The sequence below is a fragment of the Maylandia zebra genome, linkage group LG3, assembly GCF_041146795.1.
Source record: "Maylandia zebra isolate NMK-2024a linkage group LG3, Mzebra_GT3a, whole genome shotgun sequence".
In the NCBI taxonomy this organism is placed as follows: domain Eukaryota; kingdom Metazoa; phylum Chordata; class Actinopteri; order Cichliformes; family Cichlidae; genus Maylandia; species Maylandia zebra.
In genome coordinates this window covers 55,138,149-55,160,149 of record NC_135169.1, presented here as the reverse complement: position 1 = coordinate 55,160,149, position 22,001 = coordinate 55,138,149, and the positions used below count along the sequence as shown (strand labels likewise).

At 41.5% G+C, this 22,001-nt stretch overlaps 2 protein-coding genes across 2 annotated transcripts in view; both read right to left on the bottom strand.

The window, feature by feature from the left end:
* The window catches only part of LOC112433843 (NACHT, LRR and PYD domains-containing protein 12-like), a 129,999-nt gene that overhangs the window by 93,660 nt on the left and 14,338 nt on the right, over positions 1-22,001 (bottom strand). The window contains exons 7-9 of the mRNA XM_076882480.1: positions 19,365-19,541; positions 15,998-16,174; positions 13,454-13,627 (exon numbers count right to left, since the gene is read on the bottom strand). Coding sequence (XP_076738595.1) covers positions 13,454-13,627; positions 15,998-16,174; positions 19,365-19,541 — 528 coding nt within the window. The remainder of the gene's footprint in view (positions 1-13,453; positions 13,628-15,997; positions 16,175-19,364; positions 19,542-22,001) is intronic.
* Positions 2,696-3,348, bottom strand: LOC143416824 (stonustoxin subunit beta-like). Its single transcript, XM_076882473.1, has one exon. The coding sequence runs from the start codon at positions 3,314-3,316 to the stop codon at positions 2,699-2,701; it is 618 nt and encodes a 205-aa protein (XP_076738588.1). The 5' UTR covers positions 3,317-3,348; the 3' UTR covers positions 2,696-2,698.

Genomic DNA, 22,001 nt, shown 5'->3' with positions numbered 1-22,001 from the left:
TCTGTCTGTTTAACTTTTACATTTGAAGCAACACATTTTACTTCAAACACACAGATCAGGTAGAAAACTGTGGATTAGAAAACAAATTCATCAAGAAGGTCCTGAAGCAAGAAGTTCATCATTGCATAGAGTAAGAAAAAGGACATGAATCATCCCACGGGTCTGTGCAGTCGTTATGTTATCATCAGCTAAATCATGTCTGCATACTGTGTGTGTGTGAGTGTGTGTGTGTGTGCGTGTGTGTGTGTGTGTGTGTGTGTGTGTGTGTGTGTGTGTGTGTGTGTGTGTGTGTGTGTGAGTGTGTGTGTGTTGCTTTTTTAAATCTTCTACTTAGAGTTCAAACTTGGATAGTGATAAAAACATTGCACTGCTTCATTTAATATTTAATTGAACACATCTGTGATTGAATTTGAATCTTAAATGTTTTGATTTCAAAGATGTGGTTCTGATATGAAGGAACAGGAAGTAAATTGTTGCCATGGATACAGTGAGACAGACGCCTCAGACCCTTATTTTTTATTTCTTTGACTTTTTATTTTATTGATTCATTTCTTTATTTTTACATTTTAAAAAGTGTATTTGTCTGAATGAACTAATCCCCATTTCCCATGCTTTGTATCACTGGTCATACTGGGAACAGCCATAGAAAATGTTTGCAAAGAAGAAATCTTAAACATGAGCAGATTCTCAGGCGATTTCTGTTTCCTAACCATTGTTTCAGTAACACGTCCCATCACTACATGTGTGTTAAAGATTTCTTTGGGATCAAAATCATCCACTGACAGTTATCAGTACAAACAGGATGCAAAAATCCAAAGTTCAGACTTCAGAGTTACTAAAACAGAGATGTGAGGAAAACTGGTTCTTCACACGACGTTTCATGTGTGAACAGTAGAGGTGGTTTCATTTTCACATGTAGGTGTTGCAGTGAGGATTGCAGGGAGACATTTGCTGAATAGCTGCAGCTCTGCTCCTGTAGACTGCCTCTGAATGTGTGTGTGGTGATAAAGTCACTTTAATTAAATGTCACCTGTCAGGGAAAACTTTGTGTTGACTGAAGAAAGTTCACTTCTCTTTCATTGCAGCTCCACTCTTATTTTTGATGCACTCATTTGTTTCATAAATGATTTCAATGATTTTGCCACAGCTCTGCATTGTCAGCATGTGTGCTTTTGATGAAATGCTGATATGATGACGCTTGATTGGGGAAAGATTTCCACAGGTGGTGTTGTTGGTCTCCTTCTTCCAGTTTTCTTGTTGCTGCCTCTCTCCTCGCCTCAGTTGCTGCAGCTGTATCATGTATGTTGTTATGTTACATACAAAGAGGAATTTGTGACATTAAAGAGTAAAGATTCTTCTAATTGTTTTCCATCTCATCTCCTACTGCTTTAGTCTGCGTGGACAATATATGAGTAAATCATTACCAAGCCAGATTATATTTGGAATATTTCAAACAGAGGACATTACAGTGAAATCTGCTTTCAATGTGACATTTACTTTGATCCTTTAAGACACAGTTTATACATCAGACAAGCTGTTTGCAGAGCGATTAAATGTTTGATATTGTTGTTAAAGTTGTACAGATGAGCGTTAATCACCAACAGCTTCATTCATGTGGATGAACTGGACGGTTCCAGGGAAACTATCAGGATCACACGCCTCCAGTGGTCACTGTGAGTAACTACAACTCTGCACATACAATAATTAAGATGAAGAAATGTTTTTATTGTAGAAAGATGAACCAAATGTAGTTTGACTCTCTGACAAACGATGGCAAGATAAAAGTAGTTTGTTAAAAAAGACACAAAAATGGTAACAATGCAAACAAATACAAACAACAGCATATCCTGATATGAGGCTCACAGATCAGGATCAGTACAATACGTAGCAACCGACATTGATGTTGCCATGGTGACCGCTGCTATATATAGTGTTTCTGTTACCTCACTTGTCTTAAACATCAACGCTGGCTGTTTTTCATTTTACTAATGAGTCCACTCTCTTCCCTCACTTTCGTCTCTTCCTCGTGTTTGAGCTCCTCTCAGAGAGGATTTAAGAAAGAGCTTTGATGATGGCTGTAGCTCAGGAGACAGAGCAAGGCATCTAATGATCAGAAGGTTGGTGGTTCAATCCCTGACTGCTCCAGCTGGCACACAAAGTATCCTTGAGCAAGACACTAACCCTCTCCGATGCATCCATCAGAGTATGAACGTGTTAAACAAGAATCAGTCCATTCACCATGGAAATATCAAAGTAGAAAGTGATGGCAGTTATGATTGGCTGCACAGCTGGATCACATGACCAGGTGAGTGGTACAAATAACAGGAAGCTTCTCTTGTGGCTTTAATAATCATTTGAATTGATAACTTGTGATTTACAGACTGTTCTTTATCTTTTCATTGTCGTCTGAAACACAGAAAAATATCAATGTTGGAAAATATGACATTTATATCTAGTTTCTACAGGATGGTTTAATTCTCCAAAGGCCACCACAGACATGACAAAGTTATTTCATCATTATAATGCACAAAAACAAAAAGCAGGATGAGCCCTGCTGCTCACCAAACTTGTGTTGAATAATAATTTGTGAATCATTTAGTTTAAAACATCAACTGACTGAATCCATGAATCTCATCATGCGTTTCTGAGTGAAAGACACAGACATGAACAGACTGAACTGTTTCTCTAACAGGTAAGACTAACTACAAAGAGTCAATTCATACCTAAGTGTGCCAAAAAAGTCTGAAATACCCTTCATGAAACCAGTCGATGGATCCCAGAACCCAAATCCAGGATAAAGAGGTTCAGTGAATGTGGTGTGGAAGGTGTGGAGGTGGATCAGAGAGTCAGAGGAGACTCTGTAGAAGGACAGAGTGCCAGCAGGACAGTCCACACACACTGCTGCTCTGTTAGAGACAGAGGAGGAGGAGGAGGAGGAGGAGGAGGAGATGGGTGTTTCTCTGTTATTGTGCCACACAGAGGAATAATGATCAGAGCAGCAAAGACTCCAGGACTGATCATTTCCACCAAACACACACTCATCACTCCTTCCTTTCCTTTTGATTCCTCTGTAACTCACTGATATCCGAGCCCTCCTCGTCCACTCGACCTCCCAGTAACAGCGACCAGTCAGACCATCTCTACACAGCAGCTGTTCACAAACATCAAATCTGTCTGGATGATCAGGATGTGACTGAAGCTCCTCCACATGTGTCACCTTCCTGTTGTTGTCAGACAGTTGGAGCTTTGTGTTCACTGTGTTTGTGTCGATTGTGAGTTGACAGGAATCTAAGTTCAAAATACTTATTAAATACATACATCATTGATTTAATGCCAAATAATTTCATTTCCAACATTTACAATAAATTAATTAAAAATTTAATGATTCTTAAATAAATGTAATTAATCAATTAATAACACATTTAATTAATTATTTAAGAATCTATTTATTTAATTCATTTGGGCCCTTCTAGCCCTGCAGCTGTGCACGTGCTCACATATCCACTGGTATGTGTCCTACAGGTATTCTCACAGCAGTGCTGCTGAACATTAAATGACCAGCAGATGTCAGTTCTTCATAATAAGCAGTTAAACTTTGTGTGATCTGCCTTTGGGTGAAGCAACAAAGCCGGAAAAATTGGACACATTCACAGAGCTTTACCACACCATCACTAGACAACAATGGAATTATTTTAACTAAAAACAAATAATCAGAAAGTCTTCTGCCTGGTCTCGTACCTCTGTGTTTCTGTAACATGAATAATGAGCTGAAATTCTCCTCACAACACCACCGATCAGCTCGAAGGGCCCTCGAGTTTACCTGCATGCATCCTGTTCACCTGTCAGCTGTTTAACACCTGCTGCTTATTCAGCAAACACGCCCACATTACCTGGTGACAGTCACAGTTTAATGCGGGCCGCTGTTTGTCAATATAAAATAGTTTAGTTCCAATATTGTGCACATAATTTGCAAATGCACCATATTTTACAGACCATGAGGCTCACTGGATTATAAGGCGCATTAAGCGAAACAAAAATGTCGCATGAGTCAAACTTTACTCAGCTCATTCTTCTTGCTTCCTCCACTTCCGTACCATTGATTCATTCATGTTTAATTCTCTCACAGCTGCTTTATTCCCATGTTGGGAAGGGCGATGGACACTAAGATAACTACAGAATACTTTATAAGTGAACCTGATGCTTTAATCAGGATTTGGGCTATTTGCATTTAAATTAAATCAGTAATATAGTTCTGCCACTTATCTGCTCTAATGACTGGAAATCTGATATCCAGTCACCAGCACAGCTCACTCACTTACAGTCACTGACTTCACTGTTTTTGTTCCTGAGCAAATCAGTTTGTTTTAGATTAAAGTTGTTTCATAACTGCATCATTTTACTGAAGTTTAATGTGTCAGCGGAGCACATGTGGAACTGAACCATTCGCTTGTCTTAATTATCTGATGTTTATATGTGTTACACTTTTTTAATCTTTAATTTTAAATTGAAACTAACATTTAAAAACATTTGGTACAATGTGGAAAGAGGAAGAGTATTTCCAGCAGGAGCAGAAACGTCTGACTCAGCATGACGATGCTGTTGGTGGATACTGAAGAGCTCAGCCTGTCAAGACAGGATTAGGTTATCGTTTTCAAAAATGTTTATTCAATTATATTCTGAGGCCAGTTATCTGGTATAATCTTTGGAAGTCTATTAAAATAAAAATAAAATCAGATGTGTGGTCTTTTGGTTGTTTTTGTTTTGTTCAATAAGCAGATGTTGGTGTTTCAGCAATGCAGTAACTTAAGTTTAAAAGGCTTGTTAGAAACTATGAAACACATCATACAGACTTGTGGACATTAGAAGACGACTAATAATCATCATGAATAAGACTAAAGGCAGGAAGGTGTCCTTTATAACTAATAATATTAATAACTAATAATATTAATATCATAGTCTGTCTGCAGCTGAGACAATACAAACTCAAACTGTGGGGAGAAGATTATATCACTTCAGTTTAAATTGACCTTAAGCGCCACATTTTCACAGACTTCTTTATTTACAGCATTTTTTACGTGCTGTATAGATTATACAGTTAGGTCCATAAATATCTGGACAGAGAGAACTTAGTTTCTGATTTTGGTTCTGTACATACACTAAAATCAATTTTAAATGTAACAACTCAGATGTGTTTGAAGTGCAGACTTTCAGCTTTAATTCAGGGGGTTGAACAAAGAGATGCAGAAAAATGTGAGGAACTAAAGCATGTTCAACACAATCCCTTCATTTCAGGGGAAATGTAGAGGAAAAATTAGAAAAATTAAATAACTTAATTAAATTAATTAAATAATAAGATTGTCAGCTGATAACCAGCTTCATGCGACCGCTTATCCTGGTCCCAGTGTTAGTGTCAGTGAATCCAGTTAACAGAAAGATATCCTGGATATACTTGACTGACTTTTTAGACTCAAGATTAATGATCATAATAAAAATTATAGTCTAACATCCAGAAATCTGCACGATGTGTTTCATTATGTCTAACAAGCCTTGTACAGTTAAAGCTAACAGTTACTACATGCATCAGTACATTTCTATATTTTTATATCTATAAAAAGAAATCTGACACTTGCGAGACTTTATCAAAGGTGTAAGCATCACAGCAGAGGCCTTTGTGTCAAAGTAGCTGAGGATCAAACAGAAAAACATGAAGGTTTTCCTGGCCTGGGATTTTATACAAATATTCTGCAGTACATCAAAAACAAAAGAAAACCATTAATGAACATATGAACATGACCTGATGCTGCTGACGTGAAGCAGAGCAAAGTTACAGAGGTTTGATTACAGACACAGCTGAGCGTTTTGCAATTTTGCATCATTTTAAAAAGTTTAAATTTGTTCAGTGTTGAACGGCAGAAACGAGGCTTTGTTTTCAGAAGTAAGCAAAAGAAAAAAAACAGCGGCCGACAGGCTGTAAGAACGGTAGACTTGTGCGTAACAAGCAAGCGAATAATGCAGAAAACAGGAAACTGTTCTTGAAGTACAGAGAGAGAGAGAGAGAGAGAGAGAGCTGTGCATGAAGTGTGATTTTATCCTGGTGGCAGCAAAACAATCAGAGGGAATTCATGACGATGTTTATGTGAAGCGTAGTTTGGAGCTTCTTTTGCTGCTGGTTTACTCAATATTGTTTGGAGAGATCAAACCTGCAGCTTCAGAATCAGCGCAAAAAGGGCGTAAACACAAAGCGCGGAAACATCAGAATCAGCGAGCTGTCGGCTTTCAGCTCGTGTCCGTGCAGTCAGGTGAGAAAGTCACATCTCACTGATTCTGATGCGTCGGCGGCTCCGCGCTTTGTGTTTACGTCTTTGTGCAGAATCCGTGTTCCTGCTCTCATTTACTGTTTTAGCTGTTTGGTGGTTGTTGAAACTTTGGGAGGTTTAACCTGAGATTCTGGCGTTTTGGCCAAAATAAATTTATATTAAAAAATCGATTACACATACATATAGGATCTTGGGGGTGGGCACAATCACGGAGTCCAAATTACCATCAGGGTGTATACCTCACCCCTGACGTCGTTGCCCACCTCTCAATTTTAAATACACTTAGTCATTGAGGGCTAGCAGGAGGGACTATGCGCTTACCTGCTGCTCTCTGGCAGGTAGCTCCATGCCCTCCTGGGTTTTAATTGCACCTTAGAACACATATGCATCAACACTACAATGAGCGGGTGGAGGGAGGTTTGGAGTCTTCTCCCACCCCCATTCTCTGCGGCCTGCTGGAGCGGGGGGGCTAGTAGGAGGAGTTGGCCGTCCGACTGCAGTCTGGGGTGTGGGGCCTCCCTGCTGCTGCGGAGTCGGGGTGGTCTGCCTCTCCCCACCGCAGGGAAAAGGGTAACACCACCTGGGTCTGGGTGCAATTCCCCCCTCCAGGGGCAAGGGTACCTAGACCCGGTTTGTAGAGTATGCTTGGGGAGTGTGATTGTGTGTACAGCGTCTCTTTATGTCTGTCTCCACGTTGGTTGAGTGTGGAGTAAGTGCATATGAGAGCATGAGGGTGGGAATGGATGTTTGTGTCTGTGGGTGCCTGTATGTCTGTGTCAGGTTGGGTATCAGACGCCACCTCTCTGGGGACACCTCAGGCCCTCCAAGGTTTGGAGGCCTATCTCCACCCACCACCACTTCCCCTGCCGGTGGCGGACTCCCTCAGGTGTCGGTGTGTTGGTGGTTCTTTGTGTCTGGGGGTGGGCGTCCGGGTACACACCGGCTCACTCCTTGGCGGCCGCTTGTCGGGGCCTGGGGCCTGGGGCTTGCTCGGGTCCCTTTGGAGGTGGGGTGCCCCCGGCCTCTCGGCCTGGGGCTCGGTCACTCAGGCACAGCTGGGGGCCGGCGGAGCTCACGGGCGCGTCACTGCAACTCCCCCTGACTTCTGCTCCGCGGCTGCTGGGTGAGCCCTCATCTGGGACTCTCCTCAGCTCTTACTGGAACAGTGGCGCGGCTGCCCCTCTGTTGGTCTTCCTTGGTCTCTTGTGTTCTGGGGGCCTCTGGATGTCTGGAGTTTTGATCTCCTCCATACCCGCTTCACACCCTGGAGGACGGGGCTGTGGCCCCCCCACCCTCCCTAGCAGATCATTACATGGAGAAACCTTTGGAATGCAAGCATGCTGATCCACACAGGTATGCACACATGGGTATTCACAGACGCGGACTAAAGCTTTCTTGGCTGCTGCCTCAAAGCACACTGTGCGCTGTCTATCTTGCGTGCTGCACAATATCGTTTATTATTTAGTAAATATTGATATCTATGACTAGCTAGTTTATTGTGATGGTGCTTTGTTTTCTCTATTATTATGTTGCTCTTTGTTGTTTGCTGTCTCCTCTGTTTGTTTTTTTTGTTTGTTTGTTTTTTTTTCTCCATACAGGTGACCCAGGAGTTCTTTTTTTCTCTCTCTCTCTCTTCCCCCCCCTTCTCACCGTCTCTTCTCCCCTTTGGTTTTCTTTCTTTCTCTCCCCCTCTTTCTCTCATTCATTCCCCCTGTCCTATTTATTAAAAAAAAAAAAAAAAAATGACAAAGGATGAACTGAAGCTCTGCCATCACGTAATGTCGCATACTGCTGTTTCTGATGTCATTTAGAAAAAAAAAGAAAAAAAAAAAAAAAAGAAATCTCAGTCTAGAGCTACTTGGCGCCTTGACCTCATCACCCTGCATATTCATCACACTGGATAATTAGGACTGCATTCTTGGAAATATGTGATGTTTTGCAAGAACTACAGATTTATGGGTATAGCATCTGAACATCGATATCAGCTTTATTTATGGTAAAAATGTTGCAAAATGTACACGCTTGTAGAATAAAATGTGAGAACGTGTTAAAAAAAGACTTTGAAATTGTAATTGAATATTTTCCCTTGTAAAAATGCTTCAGACGCTTGTGTTTAAGTTACTGTAAAATAAGTAAATATCAGTAAATATGCCATTTACTGAAGGTGGTGGAAATGTTGTGGTTATATAAATTGTTTTGGGTAAATGTTAAAAAAAAAGAATAGGGCATGGAGAGCTTTAAATTCAGTTATTATTATAATAAACATTGACTTTTTCCCAGGGGGGAGAGGGATACATTACTATAAGAAAATAAAATAAATTGCATTGGATCAGCCAAATTATTATTTTGTATATCAGTACTGGGCCAGTGCATCCTTATTAAGCTCCGGGTGTGGGATTTAAGTGGCTGATTTAGCCTTAAACAGGAATTTCCTCTTGGATACTTCATCCATAAAATAATCATCCACAGTTTATATGCTGGTGTGTAACACGTCACAATAAAATGACAATATTAAAAAAAAAAAAAAAAAAATCGATTCAGGATTTTAATGAATCGATATCACGTTATCCAAGTGAGAATCGATTTTAATCAATAAATCGATAATCAAAACCCACCCCTGATGCATATACACGGGTCACACTGCTTATTGAAACCCCCCAAAGATCAGATCTTAATCAGACAGGTTTTTGTTTTCAAAGTTTAGACTTTGCTTCTATTGGACTTTTTATCAGTAACACGTGCTTACTTTTTGCAGGAACAGTTAAAACTAACATAAATAAATAACTCCAGAGGTGATAGTCAGCAGGGGGTTTACAAGTTGTGGCCGCGTTGTCGGCGGTATGAGCTCGACCACTTGCAAGGTGAGCTGGCAGACATCACTGAATTCATCAGAGATGATTAGGTTCATTTTGACAAAGTGAGCAGATATTTAACCTCCTAGGACCTGGCGTCCACATATGTGGACATCACAATTTGGGTTGTTTAGACCAAAATACGACATTTTGCTCTACAAGGGCCTGATATCCACTTACGAGGATGTTACACTGCCAGTGTGCTATCGAAATTTTAGACAAATATCCTCATATGTGGCTCTCATTTTTCTCAGAAACAAAAAATGTGGTAATTCTTTGTTTTTACATTCATCAGGTCCCAATCAGCCCAAATATCAAAGAGAAATTAAAAATGAATGCCAAGGAGGAGTTTGGGTCTTAGGAGGTTAAAGATTATGCCACTACATTCTTGTCTAGAAGATATTAAAGTGTATTTGGTGACACACAAAAAAGGGTAAAGTTTAAGTATAGTTTGGGTCCACACATGTCCAAACCCTGGTGTGTAGGCCTACTTAGTTTTGAGGAATTGTCATGGGACCGGGGTCTGGGTGACCCAGGGCCTGTAAGAAGTTATGGACATGTGTGTTTTTGGTGCTGCTGTCTCCTGTTTCCATGTTTGTGTATCTAGGTGTGTGTGTGGGTGTGTCAGCCAGGAGCCTGGCCACACCTGCGGAGGAGAATTACTCACACCTGCAGCTGATCAAGCCTCGTCAGAGGAGCTACTTAGGAGTGTGGTGGAGCTGTCTCCGATGCTGGATCATTGCGTAACTTCACGTTAGTCTCTTGGCGAGTTAGTTAAGGTTAGTCTGCAGCATTGTGGCGTTGCTGACGGCTGCCTCTTTGTTATTCCCCAGGAGGAGTGTGGAGATGAGAGGGCAGCGAGCACGGGGTGCTCAGACACTGAGGAGCGGAGACAAAGAACACTAACACTGGCAAGAGGACATGTCAGAGTCGGGAACGCACTGGGGATTTATTGTTTTGCATCACTGTAAATAAACGCACTGACCTCATCAAAGAGTCCAGCATTTGGGTCCTCCTTCCCCTCATCATAGTCTGCCACGCAGGCCGTGACAGAAAAGCCCACTAAAAGAACGCCCACCAGACCAAAGCAATGGTTTTGACTTGATCAGCATTAACCCCGCCCCCTGACTTTGATGGGTGAAGCTGACAAATAAAATGTATTTATGAACAGCGATGCAGGGCCAGGAGTAGCAATGTGAATTAAATAAATACATCATTAAATAATTCATTAAATGTGTCAGTAAAATAATTAAAATAGAAAACAAACCAATAATTGATTAAATATGTAATTAACTAATTTGAATTGTATATAAACAAATAATGAAACATTTTAAATGAAATTAATGGATAATTCATTACTAATATATTTCTTTAATTGACTATGTACATTTTTAATTAATTACTGAAATAATTAATTCATTAGTGATGTATTAATTTAATACAACCATAAAATACCATAAAATTGCTAATTTACTCAAAATCTATTTAAAACATCAATATTAAAGGTTAACTTATGATAATGAATACATGCAACTATAACTGATGACATAAAAATGAGGATTTCTTAAGCTAAAGCCAAAGTGCTGACTCATTTTTCATGTTACTCTCAAATGTTTTCCCTAATAACAAGAACATAATTACACTTTAGCCACAAGAGGGCAGCAGCATTAATATAAGTCACATGTATATAAAGGTACAGTGATTATATTACAGTGATTTTGACAAAAACAAAACAGAAGTTGATGGCAGTGTGTTTTTCCATGACAGAATAATTACGCACACCCCACTTTGCAGTTATTTATTTGTAAAAAATGTTTGGAATCATGTATGATTTCCGTTCCACTTTGTGTTGGTCTTTCACGTGGAATTCCAATAAAACTGATTCATGTTTGTGGCTGTAATGTGACAAAATGTGGGAAAGTTCAAGGGGGCCGAATACTTTTGCGACACGCGTGCCCAGGGTTGCCGACCCCTGCTCTAAAGCATCTGATTTGGATTCCTGAGATCAAATATATTTTCCTTTGGCTTTGTTTTCTTCACATTTGTGGCTTTAATGTAGTGTTACATCCTGTTTGTTTGCTTCCATCTGTATACATGTCCAGATTCACTGTTATGTTTCTATTCTTACATTGCTGTGTGATCACTGTTCCCTCTGCTGACTGATGTGACCTTTTGTATCTCACACTGATACTTGTCATATTTGTATCTGCGCCTAAAAGATAAAAAGTTTTCCACGCTAAAACACAGCTCCACCTCCTGCAGTTCTCCCTCTGAACCACTAGATGTCTCTGTTATCTAAATGAAGACGTGCAGCACAGCAACCACAGCAGCGCTCAGATCACACGTGTCCTGTTATTATGTATAAAAGCATGAAACAGGTGAGACAGGTGGGATCAATATTAATGTTGTGGAAATATATGAAAAAGCAACAGAAGAGTGAAAACATTTCCTGTTTCTAGAAAGATCTTTCAGCTCACAGCTGCTCACAGACTGTATTTACAAGTGACAAACTGCAACTCTACAGTACATCTACAGTATATATCAAATATATTCTGTATTCAAATCTATTGAGTGATGTTTGAAAGTCTTTCCAGGTGAGTTTGATCCAGGAGGGTCTGAAGCCAGAGTCAGACAGAGACTGTGCAGAGACTGTAGAAGGACAGAGCAGCAGCAGAGCAGTCCAGATACACTGATGATCCTCTGTCAGATCCAGAGGGACACACAGGGATGATGCTGGACTCTACATTGTGTCTGACAGTGGAGCTGTTCTCAGAGCAGTTCACTCTGCAGCACTGACAGTCATCTGCACTTCTTCTCATTCCTCTGTCAGTCACTGCTGGATGAAGCTCTCCTCTCCACCTCCCAGTAACATGGCCCAGTCAGAGCGTCTCTACACACAAGCTGCTGCTGCTTCAACCTTTCTGGATCATCAGGACACAGCTCCTCCTCTCTCAGCACACACACCGTCCTGTTTACCATCATCACCTCCACCTGCAGAGAGAAGAAGGAAGAGCAGAGGAGATAAACGAGTGTTTCCAGAGACTCTTCATCAGCTGTCAGTCAGTGATGCAGCACATCCAGTATAAAGAGCAGCAGGGACTTCAGTGCTGGGACTGTACTAGGACTCATTGTTGCTTCACTTTTTCTAATCTTTGGATTTTTATTGAAGTTGATGAAAATGTTTTTCCCTCCTAGTTTGAGTTTGGACTTTCATTCATTAGAAGAACCTTGGTGTGTCCACTCTGAGCTCTGTAGGAACCCCAACAACAAGCCCAACAATCCAGATGGACGGTTCCAGCTGTTAACTGGAGGAATTCCATCCAAACATCTGCTCTCACTAAATTCTTCCTCACCTACAGACTGTGATAGGTTTGTAGCTTGAACCCATCCGCTGGAACGTTGAAGACAATATAATTACACTGCAAAGCAAGACACAAGTAGGCAAAGTTCTTCATGTTTACTCATGCATGAGGGAGATCTGGCTGGAGCCAAGCGTCGTCCCACCACTTGACCTCCATCAGACTCTCAGCCAGGCTCCCCATAGCACTCCTTTTATTGTGGTTACATGAATATGCATAGGTTCATTAACATATGACGTCTACATACACACAAAGAGTACCTTGCCTGTGTGTGTGTGTGTGTGTGTGTGTGTGTGTGTGTACTGCTGATCAAAGGGTCAAACATCCTTGGTCAGGAAGAGGGTAGCCTGCCCCTCACCCTAGATGGTTCACCCTAGATAACACGGTGAGGAAGTCCTGCACTTAGACTAGAACAGACGCAACTACGTTAATCCTACCATAAAACAATAAGACACGGTACGACCTCTCATGCTCCCAGAGTGCTGTCTAATACACACAAAGTTTGCAGACTATCAAGGATCAAACCCTCTACCAATCTACAACTAATTATAAAACTCTAAGCATATATAAGTAAATATTTCTAAGCATAAATGACAATCAACAATACAAATCTAACAGACTGTGTTCTTCACTGCTTTAAACTTGGAAATGAATGCAGTCATTGGTCTGCGTGCTGCTTTGTTCAGAGAGCTGATTGGCTGTTGACAGTATTTGATCAGAGCGTGTCAGCCGTTACCATGGTGACCATAAAGGTCAGAAACAGGAAGTGTTTGTGTCCAATCCTGAAGCCTGTCACCATTCTCCTCTCACAGCTTCACTGAGAAGCTGCAGCTTTACAGGAAACACTGGATCTTTGTTTCATACTGACTGTGTTTAGTACAATACTGCTGACAGCACCACCCACTCACTCCATCACTCTACTTACAGCAGAGTCTTCAGTCTGTAGTCTGGACTCTGCTGAAGATCAGACAGCTGCTTCACATCTGGATCCTTCAGGTAGTTTCCTCTCAGCTCCAGCTCTCTCAGATGGGAGGGGTTGGACTTCAGTGCTGCTGCCAGATAATCACAGCTGATCTCTGACAAACCACAGCCCCACAATCTGTATAAAGAATGAAAGATGTAAGTTTATTAGACAAAGTGTGAGCTTGAAATCATTCAGTGTTTCATCATCTGTTCAGAGCTGAAGAAGGTTCAGAATATAGAAGTTTAGAAAATGGAAACTCCAAACAGCTGAAGCCAACAGGAAGCAGCTTCAAACAGGAAACTGTGCAGAGTTTCAGACTATATGTCCTGATGCAGCCAGTTGGATTTTGGAGATTTGAATCTCTGTTCTGTGACTAAGTCCTTGAATCATTTCTTCCAGTTGGTCCAACAAGACAGACTAAGTGTTGGACATGTGTTGTGGCTCCATTAGGGGAGCTTCTAAATGTGATGTGATGGCCCCTCTGGGTCTGTCAGGTCACAGCACTGAAGAGAGCTCAAACTGGGCACACAGTTGTTCCAGTCTGGACCAAAGACTCTATACTGGGACTGAGGGACTGCTTTGACTGCTCCCACTGGGACTTTTTAAAGGCTCATGTTCTCACTTAGATCATCGATTTCTACTTACATTTCTTTCTGGGAAAAATGGGGATTACTTTGGAAACAGGAAGTATTTTCCCCAATAAGCAGCCCTGGATTAGTAAATCACTCCAACATGTTCTCAGGCAGAAGAAGCTGTCTTGTTATGAGGGAGAGAAGAAAAAGATTGAGGCACAGAAACTTGTTGAAAGAGAGATAAAGCAGCTAAAATCAGGTGTAAAAGTAAAGCAGAGGATGAGCTGAATAAAGGACACTCAAGGCTGGCTTGGAAAGGAATGAAGTCCATGGTGGGGATGCAGAACAAGGAGCAAAGATGAATGTGATGCTGAATCAGCAGAAGACTTGGACTCATTTGATTCCAGCTTTGATATCATTGATTTCAATGAAGAGCTTTGTGATTGTAGCAAAGGGCTGGTAGCTCTGAGAGTCCCACTGATGAGGTGTTTGTGTGGAAATCTCTTAGTGGGACCAAAGAGAGAAAAAGCCCTGGTCCTGATGCTGTGGGAGGGAAATGATTGAAGTGTGCTGTGAGGAACTGACTGGGAGATTTTCACACATTTTCCAGTCCTCCTTGGAACAACAGGAAGTTCCCAGCATATGGAAACAAAGGTTAAGTGTCCTATGGCACTCAGTGATGATGGTGCTGTGGCCCCACCACCTCCACCTCTTTGTAAAGGAACTAACTGTCATCTGAAGCTTCAAATGGAACTAAGACTTCCTCCACTAGGTGGCAGTGTCTGATGAGAAAGTGTTAGTGGAGCTGGCCTGGAGTCAGAAACAGGAAGATGCAGGATTTGGGCTGAAATGGGGAAAAGTGGTTCGCACTAGTGCCTTAAAGCAAGAAGGTTGTAGGTTGAAGCTTGTTGGCCTTTCTGTGGAGGTTGGATGTTCTCCCACAGTCCAATGAAATGCTGCTTAGGTTCATTGGTGCTTCTAAATTGGCTGTAGGTGTGGATGTGAGAGAGTGCTTCTCTGTCTCTCTCTGTTGGCCCTGTGATGGACTGCTCACCTGTGCAGGTGGACCACGCCTCTTGCCCTATGACAGCTAGGGCACAGGCTGCAGCCCTGTGAGCCTAAGCTGAATAAACAGTTAGCAAAAATGATCCATAGATGGCCTGAAATCCCCCAGTTAGCAGTTTGGTAGATAGCTATGACATGCTAATCCCATCCAGCAGCTGTATTCTACCTGTAAGCTGATCCCTGCTGAGCCAAAGCACTTTTTCATATACAAATTACAACCTTTAATAGAAACCTATTGGTCAGCATCTTATTAGCCTGCTGTTAGCTTCATTCCACAGAAAACTGAGAGAAACTAACAGAGTTGATAAAGAATAAAGAGAAATGTGCTGATTTAAAGCCTTTGAAGTGCTTCAGATGATCTCTGTCCACTTCTGTCCACTCATTCATTCATGTAAGCTTTCTAATGCAGCTTTGATCTTCACAGTCTGCTTCATGAAACTCATTCTAACCCTGAATGTCAGAGTGTTCCTCCTTCTCTTTCCCATCATTCATGCTGGCAGTGGAGGAGATTTGGATGTTGGACTGTGTTTTGGATGATGTGTGTATGTTTGTGTTGGACTGCTGTCTGTAAAGCAAACGCACATTTTGCTTTGGATTTCAGTGTCAGACAGACTTTAAGGTGGAATGAAGAGTTGGAGAGTTTCACAGTGAATTATCCAGTGGAGGATTTTTCTTCTTCTTTGAAGGTTTGAAATGTGAACATTGTTCTGCTGCAGTCAATGGACTAAACCAGAGAAGAAGAAAACAGACTTTACCATGAAGATCCTCAGTGTGGATCAGTATAATATCAGCCTGATGTCTGCAGTTTAGTGTCAGCACAACTTTCACATCATATTCATCTCAGCACAACTAAAACATGCTGACTGACCCCAGAGTTTCAAGTCCACATCCTGGACTCTCCAGGAAACCACACAGATGCTTCACTCCTGAATCCTGCAGGTCAAAGTTGGAGCTCAGGTTCAGCTCTCTCAGATGGGAGGGGTTGGACTTCAGTGCTGCTGCCAGATAATCACAGCTGATCTCTGACAAACCACAGCACCTCAATCTGTATAAAGAATGAAAGATGTAAGTTTATTAGACAAAGTGTGAGCTTGAAATCATTCAGTGTTTCATCATCTGTTCAGAGCTGAAGAAGGTTCAGAATGTAGAAGTTTAGAAAATGGAAACTCCAAACAGCTGACAGAGTTCATACGCCTTTGTCAGGGTCAAATTCAAGCAAGACCATGTGAAAATTAAAACACATCATCCTAGGTGAACTTAAACACCTTTGTTCCCCTTTTGTTAAGACATAGAAAAGTACACCACACAAAAATACTGCAAAAGGAAACGGTCGCCTTATATACATAGTGTATAAACTCAAAATGCACATTTCACTTCAAATTAAGATTAAGGCTTTGAACAGATCACATAGTTCAGTTCAACATATAAGACTTTAAGAATGCACAAGCATCTACTTAAAATCTATTTAATTTATCATCCATGATATTATTTTGTACAATTCCAATGTATTTTGTTCATCTCCCTTAAATAAACAGGCAGTCTTAAAGTATGAAATATTCATATACAAACACATATAAATGTGTGTACTGTCTCAGTGGCTGATAGTACCCCACAGGCCTCAGTGTGAGCTTGAAGACATTTATAATGTTTAAGTAGTTTAATGTGCAGGTGCTGACGATAAACACATTTTGAATGAAAGCCGGGGAACTTTGGTAGCACAGAAACAAGTGGCTATTCTTTGTGACTATATGGATCACTCACAATACCATTATTTCACACAAAGGCACCAAATTAATACTCAAAAAAGCTGCAGCAATACACACAAATATAAACAGTACTTGGTGACAACTTTGCTTTTAGCCTTTAACCCTTCTTGACTACTTTTGATGTGGCCTCTATATTTTACCTTTAAAAACAGTTTATCTTGCCAATCTGTTATTTTCTCATTTTGACCAACTGTATCAGCACAATTTATCTAAATTCAGACAAAATTTAAAATACAAGTAGAAAGTGATATTTTGACTGTAAAAACCACACACATGTTTAACGAATCATCTTCATAACTTGAAATGCAAATAGAGATTGTACATTTTTAAAAATACGCACACGTTTTGCAAACAACAAAGTTATATGGTACTATTTACCAAAAAATGCAGCCAAGGCTCAGACGTTTTTCATATAATCATTTCAAACTATTTACAGAACAATCAGGTGTCAAACAATAGTTTGTGTCACTCTAACACATATGAGAACAGCACAGGGATAAACCTGCAGGTCTGACAGCAGGTGTGTCACTCAGCGTTTACACTGCAATCTGCCTTTGTTGGCTTTAAGGCAGCAACTGTGACGATCACTAGTAGAACTGACACACAAAACAAAACAACAGCTACACACTAAATACACAAGACAACAAACTAACTTGAGACCAAACACGGTAAACGTCACAAATCTCTCACGTATCAAAACTCTCTCTCTCTTTCGCTCACTCGCTCTCTCTTGCCGGTCACTCCTAAAACTTCCCCCTTTTGCTAAACAACCAAATGTCATGTTTCCATATCATTTTTGATTGGTCGACATGGTACATTTTCCCACCTATAGGGCTTTGGAGCGTGATGTCACGGGAGATGGGCCACGCCCCCTTCCGCCATGACAGTAGGCCAGCCAAAGGATACCATTTCAGCTATGGATCGTACGTGTTGTGTTGTCGGTTGCAACGTTAGATCACACGATCGTGAAGGCAAGAAGCTGGATAACGGGCTCTCTTTTCATCGTTTTCCATCCTGGAGGCAACGTGAGGGATCCCATGTATCCGATATTACTAAACAAAGACGTCAGGCTTGGATTGCAGCGGTGAGACGAGCGGATATCGAGTTCTCTGCAATCCCCAGCTTTTTGTTGGTTTGCTCACGGCATTTTCTTTCCGGTGAGTTCTAAATTAATTCATATCACTCTTGAAAGGCTTTTAGTGTTATTTTCAACGTGCTGAGGTCATAGATAATGAGATAAAACATGCTAATGTGTGATGCTGCAGAACCACATCATGTCGACTGAGTAGCTTATGATTTGGCATTATTGCAGGCAAACCAGCATATGAAATGGATGTAACAAATCCAGACTGGGAACCAACACTGCACATGGGGCATGACGACATACCTGTATCAGACTCGGACTGGCACTCAAGGCGTACGCAACGGAAGCGAAAAAGAGCACCCATCGGAGGTAAACAACCCCCCCCTCTAAAAACATACTAAATTGCTATCACTGTACACTAATCCGCACATAACTTCCAGATGAATCACACACCTGTCATTGGAATATTGGTGTACATTTACCTTATGTCTAATTTTATCTTACAGGCTTTCGTTATGCAGCTGCAGAGTCTGAAGGTGTGCCCCGTGCAGAAGTGATTGATGAAGATCTGACAGAAGACCAACAGCAAAATCACAATGTCATGGAGGCAGTGGACAGCAGTTGTGTTGGACAAGTGGAGGTTGAGGTACCAGCTGCAAATGTGGATATACTGAAGAAATGTAAACCTTTTAAAATGATGACAGATTACAAACTCTCAGCTGTGTCTGTAATCAAACCTCTGTAACTTTGCTTCCCTTCAGCAGCATCAGCTCATGTTCACATGTTGATTCATGGTTTGCTTCAGTTTTTGATGGACTGCAGAATATTTTGAAGGTTATCTGCTATAAAAAGCCAGAACAGGAAAATCTGCTTCATGTGTTTCTGTTTGATCCTCAGTGACTTTGACACAAAGGCCTCTGCTGTGATGATCACACCTCTGATCAAGTCTCACAGTGTCAGCTTTCTTTTTATACATATGGATATGTGCTGATAAATGATCAGAATTATAATATTTCCCACTGTCTGCTGTGTGCCGTGACCTTTGACCTGCTAAAGACAGTCAGCTGTGGATTATTCATTGTTGTGTCTGATACTTAGAACTGTGAGGAAGAACACTACACAGTTAATCAGGGTCCCCTCTCTCTGAATCAGGAAAGGTGGGCAGGCCGCGTGTGGGCCGCGGGCCATACGTTGAGTCTCACTGTTTGAAATGTGAACATTGTTCTGCTGCAGTCAATGGACTAAACCAGAGAAGAAGAAAACAGACTTTACCATGAAGATCCTCAGTGTGGATCAGTATAATATCAGCCTGATGTCTGCAGTTTAGTGTCAGCACAACTTTCACATCATATTCATCTCAGCACAACTAAAACATGCTGACTGACCTCAGAGTTTCAAGTCCACATCCTGGACTCTCCAGGAAACCACACAGATGCTTCACTCCTGAATCCTGCAGCTTGTAGTTGGAGCTCAGGTCCAGCTCTCTCAGATGGGAGGGGTTGGACTTCAGTGCTGCTGCCAGATAATCACAGCTGATCTCTGACAAACCACAGTCCATCAATCTGTATAAAGAATGAAAGATGTAAGTTTATTAGACAAAGTGTGAGCTTGAAATCATTCAGTGTTTCATCATCTGTTCAGAGCTGAAGAAGGTTCAGAATGTAGAAGTTTAGAAAATGGAAACTCCAAACAGCTGAAGCCAACAGGAAGCAGCTTCAAACAGGAAACTGTGCAGAGTTTCAGACTATATGTCCTGATGCAGCCAGTTGGATTTTGGAGATTTGAATCTCTGTTCTGTGACTAAGTCCTTGAATCATTTCTTCCAGTTGGTCCAACAAGACAGACTAAGTGTTGGACATGTGTTGTGGCTCCATTAGGGGAGCTTCTAAATGTGATGTGATGGCCCCTCTGGGTCTGTCAGGTCACAGCACTGAAGAGAGCTCAAACTGGGCACACAGTTGTTCCAGTTCCAGTCTGGACCAAAGACTCTATACTGGGACTGAGGGACTGCTTTGACTGCACCCACTGGGACTTTTTAAAGGCTCTTGTTCTCACTTAGATCATCGATTTCTACTTACATTTATTTCTGGGAAAAATGGGGATTACTTTGGAAACAGGAAGTATTTTCCCCAATAAGCAGCCCTGGATTAGTAAATCACTCCAACATGTTCTCAGGCAGAAGAAGCTGTCTTGTTATGAGGGAGAGAAGAAAAAGATTGAGGCACAGAAACTTGTTGAAAGAGAGATAAAGCAGCTAAAATCAGGTGTAAAAGTAAAGCAGAGGATGAGCTGAATAAAGGACACTCAAGGCTGGCTTGGAAAGGAATGAAGTCCATGGTGGGGATGCAGAACAAGGAGCAAAGATGAATGTGATGCTGAATCAGCAGAAGACTTGGACTCATTGGATTCCAGCTTTGATATCATTGATTTCAATGAAGAGCTTTGTGATTGTAGCAAAGGGCTGGTAGCTCTGAGAGTCCCACTGATGAGGTGTTTGTGTGGAAATCTCTTAGTGGGAGCAAAGAGAGAAAAAGCCCTGGTCCTGATGCTGTGGGAGGGAAATGATTGAAGTGTGCTGTGAGGAACTGACTGGGAGATTTTCACACATTTTCCAGTCCTCCTTGGAACAACAGGAAGTTCCCAGCATATGGAAACAAAGGTTAAGTGTCCTATGGCACTCAGTGATGATGGTGCTGTGGCCCCACCACCTCCACCTCTTTGTAAAGGAACTAACTGTCATCTGAAGCTTCAAGTGGAACTAAGACTTCCTCCACTAGGTGGCAGTGTCTGATGAGAAAGTGTTAGTGGAGCTGGCCTGGAGTCAGAAACAGGAAGATGCAGGATTTGGGCTGAAATGGGGAAAAGTGGTTCGCACTAGTGCCTTAAAGCAAGAAGGTTGTAGGTTGAAGCTTGTTGGCCTTTCTGTGGAGGTTGGATGTTCTCCCACAGTCCAATGAAATGCTGCTTAGGTTCATTGGTGCTTCTAAATTGGCTGTAGGTGTGGATGTGAGAGAGTGCTTCTCTGTCTCTCTCTGTTGGCCCTGTGATGGACTGCTCACCTGTGCAGGTGGACCACGCCTCTTGCCCTATGACAGCTAGGGCACAGGCTGCAGCCCTGTGAGCCTAAGCTGAATAAACAGTTAGCAAAAATGATCCATAGATGGCCTGAAATCCCCCAGTTAGCAGTTTGGTAGATAGCTATGACATGCTAATCCCATCCAGCAGCTGTATTCTACCTGTAAGCTGATCCCTGCTGAGCCAAAGCACTTTTTCATATACAAATTACAACCTTTAATAGAAACCTATTGGTCAGCATCTTATTAGCCTGCTGTTAGCTTCATTCCACAGAAAACTGAGAGAAACTAACAGAGTTGATAAAGAATAAAGAGAAATGTGCTGATTTAAAGCCTTTGAAGTGCTTCAGATGATCTCTGTCCACTTCTGTCCACTCATTCATTCATGTAAGCTTTCTAATGCAGCTTTGATCTTCACAGTCTGCTTCATGAAACTCATTCTAACCCTGAATGTCAGAGTGTTCCTCCTTCTCTTTCCCATCATTCATGCTGGCAGTGGAGGAGATTTGGATGTTGGACTGTGTTTTGGATGATGTGTGTATGTTTGTGTTGGACTGCTGTCTGTAAAGCAAACGCACATTTTGCTTTGGATTTCAGTGTCAGACAGACTTTAAGGTGGAATGAAGAGTTGGAGAGTTTCACAGTGAATTATCCAGTGGAGGATTTTTCTTCTTCTTTGAAGGTTTGAAATGTGAACATTGTTCTGCTGCAGTCAATGGACTAAACCAGAGAAGAAGAAAACAGACTTTACCATGAAGATCCTCAGTGTGGATCAGTATAATATCAGCCTGATGTCTGCAGTTTAGTGTCAGCACAACTTTCACATCATATTCATCTCAGCACAACTAAAACATGCTGACTGACCTCAGAGTTTCAAGTCCACATCCTGGACTCTCCAGGAAACCACACAGATGCTTCACTCCTGAATCCTGCAGGTTGTTGTTGTAG